A 14,202-nucleotide genomic window follows, 5' to 3' on the forward strand; every position below is an offset into this window, starting at 1 on the left:
ATAAATAAAACACTGCAACCTGTCCTGCCTCTGGCAGAAGGTCAAGACTTGCACTCTCTCATTACAAATACAGGATTTGAGAGCAGGGCAGAAAATACTAGAATTCAAAAGAAAGGCTTAGGGCTTGGTTTACCTACTTAAAAGGGAGGCACACATACATATCTTGCAGACTCCAAAGAGGCAGTTTATTAAACTCTGCCTATTCAGCCTGTGTAAAAAACATCTGGTGATATGGCATGAGAGTAATATATGATACACTCTGGGGATCACAATAAATATGTGATGACAAACGATGCAAAGAAAAGCAGCTGAATAGTTAGCAGCATAATCTGCAGTTAGAAATGTCCAGACTAATTATGAGCTGAGTCAATACCTCTTATTAGCTCACTCTCTAATTAATCATGCTTTAATTTCCTGCTGAAACTTAGCTACTGAAGGCAAAGGCAATGACAGGCGCAATAGGATTCACTGGTAAGAGCTGCATTGTAGGAGTTAAGTACTGTAGATACTACAGTATGCATTACTCAGAAAGGATTCCCTTGCCAGAAATTTCTTAGCTGCATCACAATCTGCAAAACCCTTGGGAAATTTTGCTTTCCTGGACTTTCAAAATTTGGAAAAAAAATGGATCAACATACCAGTTTGTTTTTCGTCACTCAGAAGTAATTGATATATTATTCTAACACCAATATGGGTCTGTTTGTTTGGTTAAAGTGTGTGTGTGTGTGTGTGTGTGTTTGTTTGTGTGAGAGTTGCCTGTGTGTGTGTTGTCTCTATATATATATCTGTGTCTACGTGTGCATGTCTATCTATTTTCTTTCATATTAGTTACAGTGCATTTCTGTGACAAAGGCCTCTATGAGATAAGTAGTGAAGAAATTTTGTTTAAATTATTTTATATCAAATTTGACTATTTCCAAGATACCAGGAAAGGAAGAATATAGAAATGGGCAAAATCCATATAGACCAGTGTTTTTCAGCTTCAACAACTTTAAGATATGTGTACTTCAATTCTTAGAAATGCTGAGTATTGAAGTCCGCACATCTTAAAATTGCTGAGGTTGAAAAACACTTCAACAGGCACAAATATATATATGCATATCACCTGGAAGATTTGGACAGAAGGCAGGAAATAAGTCCAAGAAAGAAACACAATGGGGAAAGTTAGCCAGTGCTACTTTGCCAGTTTAATTAATTTAATTAGTTATGCTTTATTTTCTAAGGCTACTGTGAAGTTAAAATGAAAGATGGTAAATAAATAGCACATCTTATCATAAAGACAAAAAATATTTTAATTTGCTTTACGGTAATTAGATACTTCTGTTTCCCAAGCTTATTTTAATAGCTTTCTTAAATCTTTTTAACCAGTTAAAAGTTAAATTACAGCAAGAAAACTGGGAAACAAAAATAAAGAAATACAATAGTGAAACGATAGATAACAAAGTTATTGGATTCTGTTTTCAATTTTTTAAAGAACAATGTGTCCAAACTGTTGCTTTTAATTTGTGCTTGTTGCAACTAAATTGAGTTGCAGAGGTGGGTGAAGACTGGATTTACAAAAGGGCTGCCATGAAAGAATTGTTTATTCACAAAAAGACTGCTGTATAGTAGTAGGAATGGCACCAAAATCTCCTTCACTAGGAGAACTAGCTCCAAAGATGCTATCTACAAATCTAGAGAAAATTTAAGAGGCTCCAAGACATTCCTGCAAATTTGTGAGTTGCTAGAGGCAGATGTGGCAAGTCACCTCCCTATGTGATTTAATTAATTAAAATAATCTTTAAAAAAGTTAAGTGCAACAAGGAATCTAGTGGGCACAAAGGAAGTTGCCTAGGCCACACGCGACATGGGCTAGATCAAGTTTCCCCAGAGTGGTCAGTGTTAACCCCCAAGGTTTGATTGGTCTATCCAAAGTGTCATTCTTGTTATTCACAGTACTATTAATTAAAATTATTTCCATGTAATATTTGGTGTCATGAATAATCTGAAATTTCATGAAGGGGGTCAATGAGCTGAAGAATTTGGACACCTCTTGAGCTAGACTCACTCTTCTCCTTTGCAGCACCTGCCTCGTTCTCACTAATCCATGTAAATAGGTTCCCTTTTCTGTCATTATTCTAAATGACTATACAGGTAGTCTTCAATTTACGATGACAATTGAGCCCAAAATGTCCATTACTTAAGCAAGATGGTTGTTAAGTGAGTTTTGCCCCATTTTACAATCTTTCTTGCCACAGTTGTTAAGTGACTCAGTGCAGTTGTTAAGTAAGTAACATGGTTGCTAAGTGAATCTGGCTTCCCCATTGACTTTGCTTGTCAGTAGGTTGCAAAAGGGGATCACATGACCCAGTCATAAATAGGCCAGTTGCCAAGTGTCAGAATTTTTATCTTGTGCCTAAGGTGATGCTGAAATGGTGAAAAATGTCCATAAGTCACTTTTTTTCAGTTTCACTGTAACTTCGAATAGTCATTAAACAATTGTTGTAGGTCGACAACTACCTGCCCTGCATATTTTGTCCCTGTTTTTTCCTGGTCTTGCCTACAGCACAATTAGCAAGAGATCCCTAATTTTTCAGTCTATTCATACTGCACCTCTCACAGTGGCATTGCTGAGTCCTATGTCTGAGCTCTGATCCCATTTAAAATAAATTATACCATTTCTCAGTATGTGAGCCAACCACTCCCTCTTCCCCATTCAAATCCTTTCACCGTTTCCCCCATCTTGGTCATAATGGTTCATATACTGTATTACAAGATACTGTGGTTACTTTGGATTTAGTGTGCTATGAATCACATCTATAAATCAGGGTTTGGCATGCAACCTGACAAAAATCATTAAAGTAAGAGCTATGACTTATTGCTGTGTTCTATCACGATTAACATTAGTTAATACTCTTCTAGACTTTCCCACTACGGACTGTCATATTCAACTTCCCATAATTATTCCTGTTTTCCACCAGCTCCTACAACCTTTAATTTAGCTAAACTACATCTAGAGCGCTGCAGATCACTTCCTATTCCAGAAGATTTCACTTCCAGAAATGGGGAGTCATTCCCAGATCATTCAGAGGTGCCTATTGGAAGGAAGGAAGGAAGGAAGGAAGGAAGGAAGGAAGGAAGGAAGGAAGGAAGGAAGGAAGGAAGGAAGGAAGGAAGGAAGGAAGGAAGGAATGTTGGTTTCAGGTAATATCAGCAAGAGAGTCAAACATCATACAATGAAGCCCACATTTCAGTATTCAGAAACAGAAATTTTCTATTTGGGCAAACACTGAATAGTAATTCAGTGTGATACACAGAGTGTATCTATTTACTATTTCCTGACATCATTAAGAGATTTGAAATTTTTATTTTAACACTGCTTGGGCTAATAATAATTCTATAAATTTATAGGGAAGTAAAGGGAAAAAAAGAAATATGAGAATGCTAAAGAGTCAAAAATGTAACTCATATGTCTAATACGTTGGAGAGGCTGGTTGAATCTGGGCTACATCTGTTATTTACTTAGCAAGACTGAAGCAACAAGATTAAATCAAGTTTTTATTTTTATTTATAGTTTTAAACTGCAAGGTTCATAACATATGTGGTTATCTTTCTTCAAAAAGTTTGGCTCACATAATCTGTAATCCATGTAATCTATTTGCAGATCTCAAACTACCTTTAAAACCAACATAACTTTTCCCCACCTTGTTCTCACCATTTGGAGATCCTAAAGTTAGGGCACAGAGTTAAACTTCTAGAGAGCATCTTCAGTACATCCTTTCTCCCACTAAGAGGGATGTTTACAAAGTATGATCAAAGAAATCAAGATGGTGGCCTCAACAATGCAACTAAGTTTTATCCATTTTTATGTACACTGCACTTGGCCATTGTACAGTATCTTAACTTTTGTTTTGCCATATCCTGTGGCTACCTCTGATTACTAAGACTGTTTTTATGCAGTTATTCAATCAATGGTGCTAGATGCTGAGTTCACACCCTCCCACAATCACACTTTAGTGCTTTGTGAACAACAATTGACCCTCTCCTTGTCCTTCACAAAGACAGAAGCAGCATAGCAAAAACCAAAACAAAAAAACAATGTTCGTTTCAGGAAGGTTTTAAAATGTCTTAGACCAATAAATATTTCAAGGGAATAAATGTGCCTTTTTTCTCTTTTAATTCAATGTAATCATGATGGATATTCACTTGGTCAGGTAGGCAGTTTGTCCAATGAAAAAGCCCTCGGCTATAAGAACAGGATGACTTTGCTTTGGTATGTCTCTAGGGAAGGAGAAACATGAGTTTCAAAGGGTGATATGCAGCTAGTTTGGGAGGATTTTTGAAGTTTGTGACTGCTGTAAGAACAATGAGAACATTGTGCAGTAAAGCTCAGCCATCAAATGAATTGACCAATTGAAAACCTTTTAAGGTTATTCAGAAATACATATATTTTTATACAAATTTGCAAAGTAATTTGCATGTCTACTAAAGTAAACCAAGAAGAGAATATGTTTAAAGAGATAAAAATAAAACTTCAACTCCTCAACTTCTTGGCAATAATACAAAAGTGGTTTGTTACTCCCTTTCTCCAGAATCCAAGTTTTTGGCCTAAAACTGTGGGATTTCCTGATATTCTCTTATCCAAGAATTACCTTGCTTAGGTACTTTGAGATTAAGCAAGAATATTTAAGTCAGGGGTCTTCAAATTTGGCCCTTTTATGACTTGTGGACTTCAACTCCCAGAATTCCTCAGCCAGGCACGCTGCTTTCTAGCTGGGTTAGAAGCCTATTATACAAAGCAAATCAGAAGCATCCTGTAGAGAAAATTTAAAAAATTGAGGAACCACCTGCCTATATCAGATCACAGCAGGAGGAAATGTATCTCCATTCAGTCCAACATCTTAGGTATATTTGAGAAGGTTTTCTGTTTGTTTGACTGACGGAGGGTTTGCTACTAGTCAATGTAGACAACACTGAAATAGATTTATCAATCATGTGTCTTGGTATAAAGAGATATATCACCCAGGTGTCTTTAAGACTTATGGACTTCGACCCTGGGATTTGGACACCCTGGTATAAAGCACTTTCTAAGTGTATTTTGTCATGTTCTCATTTGCTTTCTAGGTATCTCTTTCTTTGCTGTCCCTGTGATCCTTTTTCTCTTTCATCTCTCCAAACCTTTTTCATTCTTTTTTCTTTCTCCAAGAAGTTATTTGGAAATAGATGATTGTGGTGGTTAAGTATAGATGTGTTTGAAAGGCATAAGGACAGCGTCTCCTCTCCCTATTGTATATTTGTTTGTATTCATTAAAATGTCTAAGAAGAAGTTAGCCATTGCCAATATATTCACAGCATAAAAGTATTATATTTGTATGCATTATGTATAAATCAGCTTCCCCCAACAGGTGCCTGCCAGATGTCTCAGATTTTGGCCATGCAGCCCCAATACATCTGAAGAGAAAGCTGGCATGCCTGTGGCTGTCTGTTTATCTCGCTCTGTGTCTCTCACTATCTTTATCTTCAGAACTCTCTCACCATGATTTGTTGGTAATTAAATTTTCTCCCAACATTATTGCCCTTAAACTTCTGAACTCTCAACATCTTGTTCCCATATTTTACAGTGCATACTGTACTAGAGACTAAGGAACATCAACACAATAAATATACTTGCAATATATGTTAAGGCTTTACATGGAGTCGATCAATATTCAGCATGCTGCACACAGTCCCATAAATTCCCTACACATTAACCCTTGGGCGGAAAATTAAAAGTCAGGGAAAAATTGAAGGGCAAGGAAATTAAACCTCAAGCAGCAAACTCAAAGCCTGCAGAACAATAGGATTTTTTTGCACAAGGACTTTGGGGTTAGTCTCTAGAGAGAAAGTACTGTAGCTGCCTTGTAAAATTAACCCTGATACAGAAACTATTAAAATACATTTTCATTGAGACATTAATAGGAAAAGAATTCTATAGAATGAGTTACATGTAAAAGATTTTGTTGGTACAGTTATCTCTGTGGAAAGACAAAGACACCTAAAATCTACATATCCCACCCAAACTCTAAGACAGGACATAATAGGATTAATCCACAGATGCCAAAAGGGCACACTCAGACTCAGGTCAAAGTACATGACACAGGAAATACAAAGCCTCAAACAGGAACAGGAAACAACCTCAAGAGCCCCAATGGGTATAAAAACCCACTCTCTCTTTTCTTCCAGAGCCATCTTTCTGTCTGGCTCTCTTCTTCAATAAACTATAACCTTCTTTCTAAAGCAGTCGCCATGTTATTTATTCCCAGTTTGCACTGGGCCCTGATGAAAACTTTTCCTCAACATCTCATAAAAGGTGGCTGAGGGATTTCAGAAGAACATTGAATAAGCAAACAGATATATACTAGGCTTCAGAGCTCTTTAAAGAACCTCTATCTTCTTTTCAGGGATCTTTGCTATATTATCATGTTGGAGTCATAATAAAAATATATCATTTGATTTTAGTCATATTGACAAAAATAAACAATATATTACTAAAATTCTCCTGTGTGGTTATCTATTTGTAACCTTTAATTGGCCAAAACAATGCATCATAGGGAATAGTTCTTGAATCAAAATACCTCAACTATGCTAACTTAAAGAATGTGTACAAAACCCAGAACCCATTACTCCTGTGGAATTGAAATTTCAGGGACCTTCAAATCTATTGTATTTGCAAACTTTTGAGTTGAAGGCCACATGCCTTAAAATGGTCAAGGTTGAGCAACACTGCTCTAGGTAATTAAATATTTTAGGTAATTAAATATTAATAAAGGATAACCCAATAGTCATAACTTGTCTAGTTTTAGTTCAAAGTGAGTACTAATGTTCCTAAGAATGAATGCTCACAACTGTTAATATTTGACTTTAAAAGAACTTCTGTTCCACTGAACAAATGTTATAAAACAGGTTTTCAGTGAGCAGATTAAGATTGAATTCATTTATCTTTCAAAAGAATCTATTTGGTGATCTGGGGTGCCTGGTTGCCCAGAGGAAATGATTAGACTCCTTGGTTGAAAGTTTATAATAAGATCAACTGTAATAAAAGTTCCATTTTGGGGCAAAGAATTGAACTTTTCTATGAGGATCAGAAGTGGAAAAAGTGAAAGTAATGAATTAACTGAATGATAAAAATGTTTCAGACTGCATTTCTAACCATCACTGTTTTTAACTTACATATTAGGAAAAAGTATTTTAAAATTACATGATTTTTATCAATTTGGATTAAAGCTCTGCAAATCCTCTCTGCTTGAATGCATTTTTTTTGTCTTTCCATTATTAATTGAATGGAAATGAGAAACATGCACAAGGCTGGAAGAAAGTAAGAGATTAAATATCCTGAGACTAGTTAATCCATATAAAGTAAACTGTAAGTGAAATCACAGAGAACAGGAAATTGCCACACTAGCATTTTGCCGCAGCACCTTTCAAAAAGAAAGAATGTGTACCAAGCACTGATTGTTCACTAAGATTACACTGTTCTACTTTTAACTTTTCATGGGGCTAATAATAGACTGATAACAAATTGCAGAATTAAGAATCAAACTGAGAACACTAATTGTGGGGAAACGTCACACAAGATTCTAGATCAGGTGTGTCCAACATAAAGCTCAGGGCCCAAATAACACTATAATGTGATTTATATACATTAACTATATTAGATATTTTATATGCACCCCAAGACAATTCCTCTTCCCTCAATGCAGCCCAAACAATCCAAAAGATTGGACACCCATGTTCTAGACGTTTTTATGAGGGATTCAGCATTAATTATCAAGGGTTGAATATAGGAGAAGAGTGGTTGGGCTTCAGACTGTACACCATGGGCATGCAAACCAAGTCCAAGCATTTCCCTATAAGAACTTCAGGACACTCAAGCACTGGACATAGAAAAGAATGGAATAGTATATAAACCAATCAATTACCAAGGCAAAGGAGCAACAGAATCATTAACAGTTTGGTGGGAAATGTCTATGGAGATTCTCAGTCATCCAGGTCATGATTGTCCCAAAGATGCTTTTTCAAAAGGCAACTGGACTTTGTTTTTCCTGGGAAGATGTTTTGCTTATCATCCAAGAAGCTTCTTAAGGACCATTGGGATTGGGGAAAAGGAAACCCAGACAAGGAACATTTTACATGAACTTGTTATATCCCTCAGAGGTTATTGGCATCACCAACCAGGAGATGCAGATGTGCATCTTTCACATTCAATCTTCAGAACTTAAATATAGGAGTAACTCAAGATATTCTTCTATAGGATGAAACAGAAAAGCAATCCACATATGGAAAGCAACCAGACTAGCAGCTGTACTGAACTTTGATGCTGGTGATGAGACATTGCCCTGTCTTCTTCCCCTTCCTTCCTTCCTTCCTTCCTTCCTTCCTTCCTTCCTTCCTTCCTTCCTTCCTTCCTTCCTTCCTTCCTTCCTTCCTAATATAAAAGCAAGTAATATAAAACTAAAAACAATTCCTTCTTGTAAATATCCCTCCCCCCCAAAAAAATAAAAAGAAAGAAATGAACTGTTCAGAAAGGAAAGTGCTAGCAGTAAATCATATGCTAGAAATAATGATATCTTTTTGGAGAAACTAAAACACAAAAGGAACTTTTGAAAGTACTAATAGAAACCACTTTAACCAATCATATTTGTGAGGCTGCATGAGAACTGAAGCTAAAAAGGAAAGCATTAAAAAGAGATCTGGGCCACTCCAGATTTTCGTTGTTGAAGACCAAGACACATCTGATTAAGTGGCAGAAGGAATCTTTGCTCTTTCCAAATCAACCACAAGTTCCTGGCAACCATACAGAAAGCTGATTCTGGCTTTAACCGCATTACCACAGTTCCTAAAGTGGTTTTCCAGGGAAAGGGAATTTGTCAAATAGGTTTAAAAAGGAACAGACCTTCCTCTGGTTTTAATATAGTTCCAATTTACTTCATAACTGCTAAAATTGTAATAATGTGCAGTGAAATATAACTAGATTATGGAATAAGGTTGCTGTCTGTCATTTTTTTTAACTTACCTGGCCAGAATTTTTTTTTGGGGGGGGGGAATAAAATTGGTATAAAAATAGAGATGGCAATTTGAAAATAAAATATGTGTAGATTAAATGTTCCTACAAGTCTACTCTGGTCTTTTCACACCATTCCTGTGTCCTATACATTACTTAGTATACTTTACTATCACTAAATATATATAGTAGTAGATAGTAACAGTATACTGATGTTCAATGTACTATGTTAGTATTAACTTTTCTTATCTTGAGTATTATTCTGAGATTATTGGGATGACCACTTTTCATAAAGTATTCAATACTATGTATTACTACAGTGTATTTACTGAGGCCTAACTACTATCTTCTGTTTTGGGAGTAGCAGAAGGCAGCAAAGAAGAAGGGGAAGTAATTTAATTTCTGGAATACAACTATACATCGATGAAAAGAAGATACAAAAAGAGTGCCTGGTGTCATGGATTCACAAAAGTGCAAGGGTGAGCAAGAAACCAATTGTAGCTGGTTTAAATTTACTAAGCAGAGGAAGCAAGCAAGTGGAAACCCACCAATTTGATGGTCTTATATACAACCCAGGAAGAAGTTACATCAGGGCATTGTAGAGAACTTCAAGAAGGAGGCAATCATTTTGATATTCTCACATGTTAAAATAGGAAAAAAACTAATACTAAGAAAAACATACTAAGAGGCAAAATTACTAAGTAATTTGGAAAGTTTCACTGGATGGTATTCAATAGAACCTTTAAAGGCACAATAATGGATTTTTTTAAGTGAGAAAAAAGAAATCCCAGCAGAAAACATATATTTGGAACAGTTCTGCTGAATGAACAAATTTGGCTATGGGCATCATAGATTTGGATCTAGAGATATAATCAGGGAAAAAAATTATGAATGATGAACTTGTTCAATGTCACTTCTGTATTTCAACAGACTTTATTAGCTATCTGCTGCTCTCTGACACTTATTCTTTTGATGATGGCTCTTATTCAGGTGCTACTCCCAAATTACAGATGCAGAAGTCCATTAAATTTGTAAAAAAAATATACATTTCAGACCAAACCTGTTAAACCTATTAAATTGCAAACAGAACTAATATGTTTCCTTTCCAATACAGAGACTCAGCCAAGCAACCAAATATATATAGAAAAGATCACTCCAAAAAAGACATCTGGAACCAATCAGCAGCCTGTAGCCACTTGGTGTCATTTTTGATATATTCTGTATCAGCCACAGAGGACTTTATGGCAAACAAAATGTATTCCAGTAAGAAAAAGCAACTCCAACCAAAATAGTTGGAGTCAAGAAACCTACAGTACTTAGCAGCATTTGGTAACTACTATATTTACTTAAAAAACTAGATTTTCTTTCTAAATGATGTATCCTCAAAATGAAAGGATTGTGGTAGAGTTACTAGGAGTATATTATTTAATTAATCTTTTTTAAAATAAGCTTAAGACAAGTGTGTTTGGGTAAATACAGTAATTAAGAAATTGTGGGTCCATTCAATAGAAACATTACCTTTCTGTCTGTAATGTGACTTTGGAAGGCTCCACATTGGGGTTCTCCCACTCCATTTGTGGGCAGTGCATAAAATAACACAGAGTGTACAAGGCCTCCGGTTCCCAGTAGAACGACCCCTGCCGGTGATGCAAAGGTGTCGTGTTGCCATGTTGCTTTGCACTGAGCGGCTGGAGGTGGTGCATTGCCCGAGACACCAGGTCACCTGAAAAGGAGAAAACAAGTCACTAAGTGGCTTTTCTTATTCTACTTCAAGTATAGCCTTCCTTCTTGGTAATCATTGCTCATGACATATAGAAGCAGAAGTGCATGAACTGCATGAAAGCTATAGCTTGAGATTTATTAAGAAGCAGAAATACTATCCTATTATTGTGGTTGGTCACATAGTCAGCCAGATGTCTAGATTGTATTTAGCATTATTGTCCACCTGTTGAGTCCTCCCCAAGGACCTAAGATAAGCAATTTTTGTTTGTGGTATGAAAGGTATTATGGCAGGATGTAGCTGTTTTAAGTAAAGTCGCCTTATGCAATTGACTGATGATGATTTTGTCAATGCCAACGGTGTTCAAGATTCTTATTTAAATTTCTAGGCCACCAATTCCCAACAACTCTGGGTGGCTCAAAAGTAAAAAAAAATTAAATAAGAAAATAATACACTAAGAGACAAAAATAAGAAAATAAGAGATAGCAAAGGTGACAAGAGCTGGATAGAAACAATAAACAAACACACATAATGCAAGGGGGCATTACTCAACCTTGCCAAAGTCCTGGGCAAAAGCCAAGTTTTCAAGGTCTTTCAAAACAACAGTAGGATATCCCTCACTTCACCACAAATATAAAAAAGACATTTGTTGTTCTGCCCCAGCCCTTGATTGCATCACTCAGAACATGGAAAGATACTCCAGAAGCATCTCAGCAGGTAACGGCATTGGCTGAATTTATTTCAACTTACAAACAATCTTGTATCTCCCAGAGATGAGACATACGTGGTGGGGTTCTCCTGGGGTTCCAGAAGTCCCTTAAGACCCAATTCTGTACCCAGGCAATGTCAAATGTTAAGAGAGGTTGGGGTTAGGGTGTTAGTGGACACCCTGTTGTGTGTTTTCTTTACATTTTCAATGTTTTCTTGTTCATATTATTATATTTTGGTGTTATATTTTTAATTCATTTAATTGTACATTCAAATATGTTGCAAATTACTCAGAGTCTTTTGGAGTGGTAACTATAATAAATCCAAATAACATTTCAATAGAAGAAAGCAATGACAGTGGCAGAAAACCTCTGCACTGTTGCTGGAAAAACATGTATAATTGTGTTGGGATAGTCACTAAGGGTGCCCCAACTCAAAAAAGGCTTTACCTTTTGCCTTTATTTTGTTTTCCACTTAGGAAACAATCCTTTTCTCTACAATGGATTAACCCAAACCTTTCCCAACTTGATGTTCTTCTGGCTATGTAAACCTGAAAGGTTTGGACTAGGACATTCTGGGAAACTGTAGAATGGACTCTATCCAGATAATGTATCATTTATTGCTGCAGAATTATGCTTTATAACAGCCATCTTAAGTTAGGACTCTTAGAAAACATTGGATTTTAATTTCTAGTATTCTCTAGCTTGTATTGAAAGATGAAAAATTGCTTTAATACACATAGATTATTTATAATGATAGTAATTATGATTTGATTATCTATGATGCTAAATATAATTCAATGATATTTTTAAAATGGAAACATAGTTACCCTTAAATAGAACTTCTGTTGGTTCTAAATACCATCATCTATCTATTGCCAAGAACTACTTAAAAATATATTATTCTGGAATTAATTAAATGGCATTATTCTTAATCCAATTGAAAATGTTGTTTTTGCCTTGAAATCCAAATCTCCTTAGATCTAGATAGATAGCTATTTTAGTTTAACCTGTGTGTCATCTCCTCTGCGTTATAAATACCTCACTGCCTTGATCTCTGTTCCTCTCCAGCATGAAGTAAAAGAAATGAGATCTTTTCAGTTGTGATCAATACCATGGACAATGCCTTCAACAAATAACTATGTCTAGTCATTGTTAATGTTGTTGTTTTTCACTCCTGGCCAAGTCCCTGTTCTTTTTTGAGAGGCTTTTGAGGCAGAAAAACCTTTATGCTGCTGTTTATTGGGTTATGCTTTATTGGGGGGATCTTAAAGTTGATGTACTGATCAAATTTGTTATTTTTTTGCCAACTGGGTCTTTTTTTTCTGTTATGCTCATAGTCCTTGATCATTTTCTTACTTCTTACATTAGATGATTACCTTGGGGAAATTGGTTTGTTTTTAAGAGAAAGAATGGAATAAAATAGCAAATAAAATACAGAATGAGAATACATACAGTATATGGCATTAACCAAATATGTGGATAAATCTACCAAATGAACATACTCCTCTATAACATACGTTCTAAATCAGGGATGGGGGAATGATGGCCCCATTTACAACCTGTGGATTTTGATACCCAGAATTCCTGAGCCAGCTCAGGAATTCTGGGAGTCGAAGTCCACAGGTAATAAAGGAATCATCATTCCCTATCCCTGTTCTAAATAGTCTTGCCAACTGAAAAAAAAAACCCACCGTTTTTTAAATAGAAAATAATAGTATTATTTATAAAACACATTTTCAGAGGCAGATGATTTTCTTTAGCAAAAGGAGCCAGACACATTCCAACATGCTGCGCCTGGCAAGAAATTCATTGCAGCACATAATATTTGCTTTGCTTGTGACAGAAAGCATGTGGCCAAGTTCCCCCCTTTATTTTAGGAGAGTCTCCTCTTTGTTTCTGTGTCTGCTAACTGTCGAAAATTAGAATTGCATAACTGAGATTTCTGGGGATTCCTGAAATCTTTAACAGGCACTATATTCCACACAACGTGGCATGGGCTTTAGAATAATAGCAATGCTAACACAAATAACTGCAAGTGAAAGAGTTGTGAGGGACAACAATTTAAGCACTACTGGCTATCATACAATATCAAGGATTTGATTCTCAATCCTATGTTGGGTTTGAATCTTAGGCCTGTATCTTCTAATCAGCCTAATAAATGGTAAAAAAAATGTTCAGGTCCACACCTCCCTCCATGTTTTCTTTTTTCTTTTTCCTTTCTTTTTTTTCTGTGTGTCACAGCATACTCCAGAACAAACATGGACTACAGCCACTCATCTATTTTATTTTTCAAATATCTCTGGGATTTTTTTAATGCAGATCAACAGAAATCTTCCCATCCCTATGCCCTCTGGATTGGTTGGTACTGCAGCTCACAGGAATTTGAGCAAGAATGTCAAATTCTACCCTGAAGTTGCTAGCTGCCAGAATAGAGAAAGTCAGTCTAATGAACAATAGTCTATATGTAGCTATAGAACAGCATGATAATGTATAGACAGATTGCTACTGCTTGCTCCTAGTGAAATACGTAGCAAGGCTATGAAAAGGGAGGGAATACTGGAGGGAAAAAACAAACAGGCTGCGATTCCAGTGTACTGCAATTTCTGCTTACTCCATTATATCTTGTGACTCAAACCTTTCATTTTAAAGAATTCATTTTTCTTTTCCTACTGGTAGGAAATTACTATGCTCAGAATGAATCCTATATTTCTTAGAAGTCTGTAATTCTCAGTGGCTTGATGAGCAAGAAGTCG

At 36.0% G+C, this 14,202-nt stretch overlaps 1 protein-coding gene across 4 annotated transcripts in view; it reads right to left on the bottom strand.

The window, feature by feature from the left end:
- BTBD11 (BTB domain containing 11) overlaps positions 1 to 14,202 on the bottom strand; it is a 206,191-nt gene that overhangs the window by 47,375 nt on the left and 144,614 nt on the right. For all 4 annotated transcript variants that reach the window (XM_029283505.1, XM_015812837.1, XM_015812838.1 and 1 more), the window contains one exon: positions 10,538 to 10,742. In XM_029283505.1, coding sequence (XP_029139338.1) covers positions 10,538 to 10,742 — 205 coding nt within the window. The remainder of the gene's footprint in view (positions 1 to 10,537; positions 10,743 to 14,202) is intronic.

This window comes from Protobothrops mucrosquamatus, unplaced genomic scaffold (assembly GCF_001527695.2).
Source record: "Protobothrops mucrosquamatus isolate PMUCROS unplaced genomic scaffold, P.Mucros_1.0 scaffold113, whole genome shotgun sequence".
In the NCBI taxonomy this organism is placed as follows: Eukaryota; Metazoa; Chordata; class Lepidosauria; order Squamata; family Viperidae; genus Protobothrops; species Protobothrops mucrosquamatus.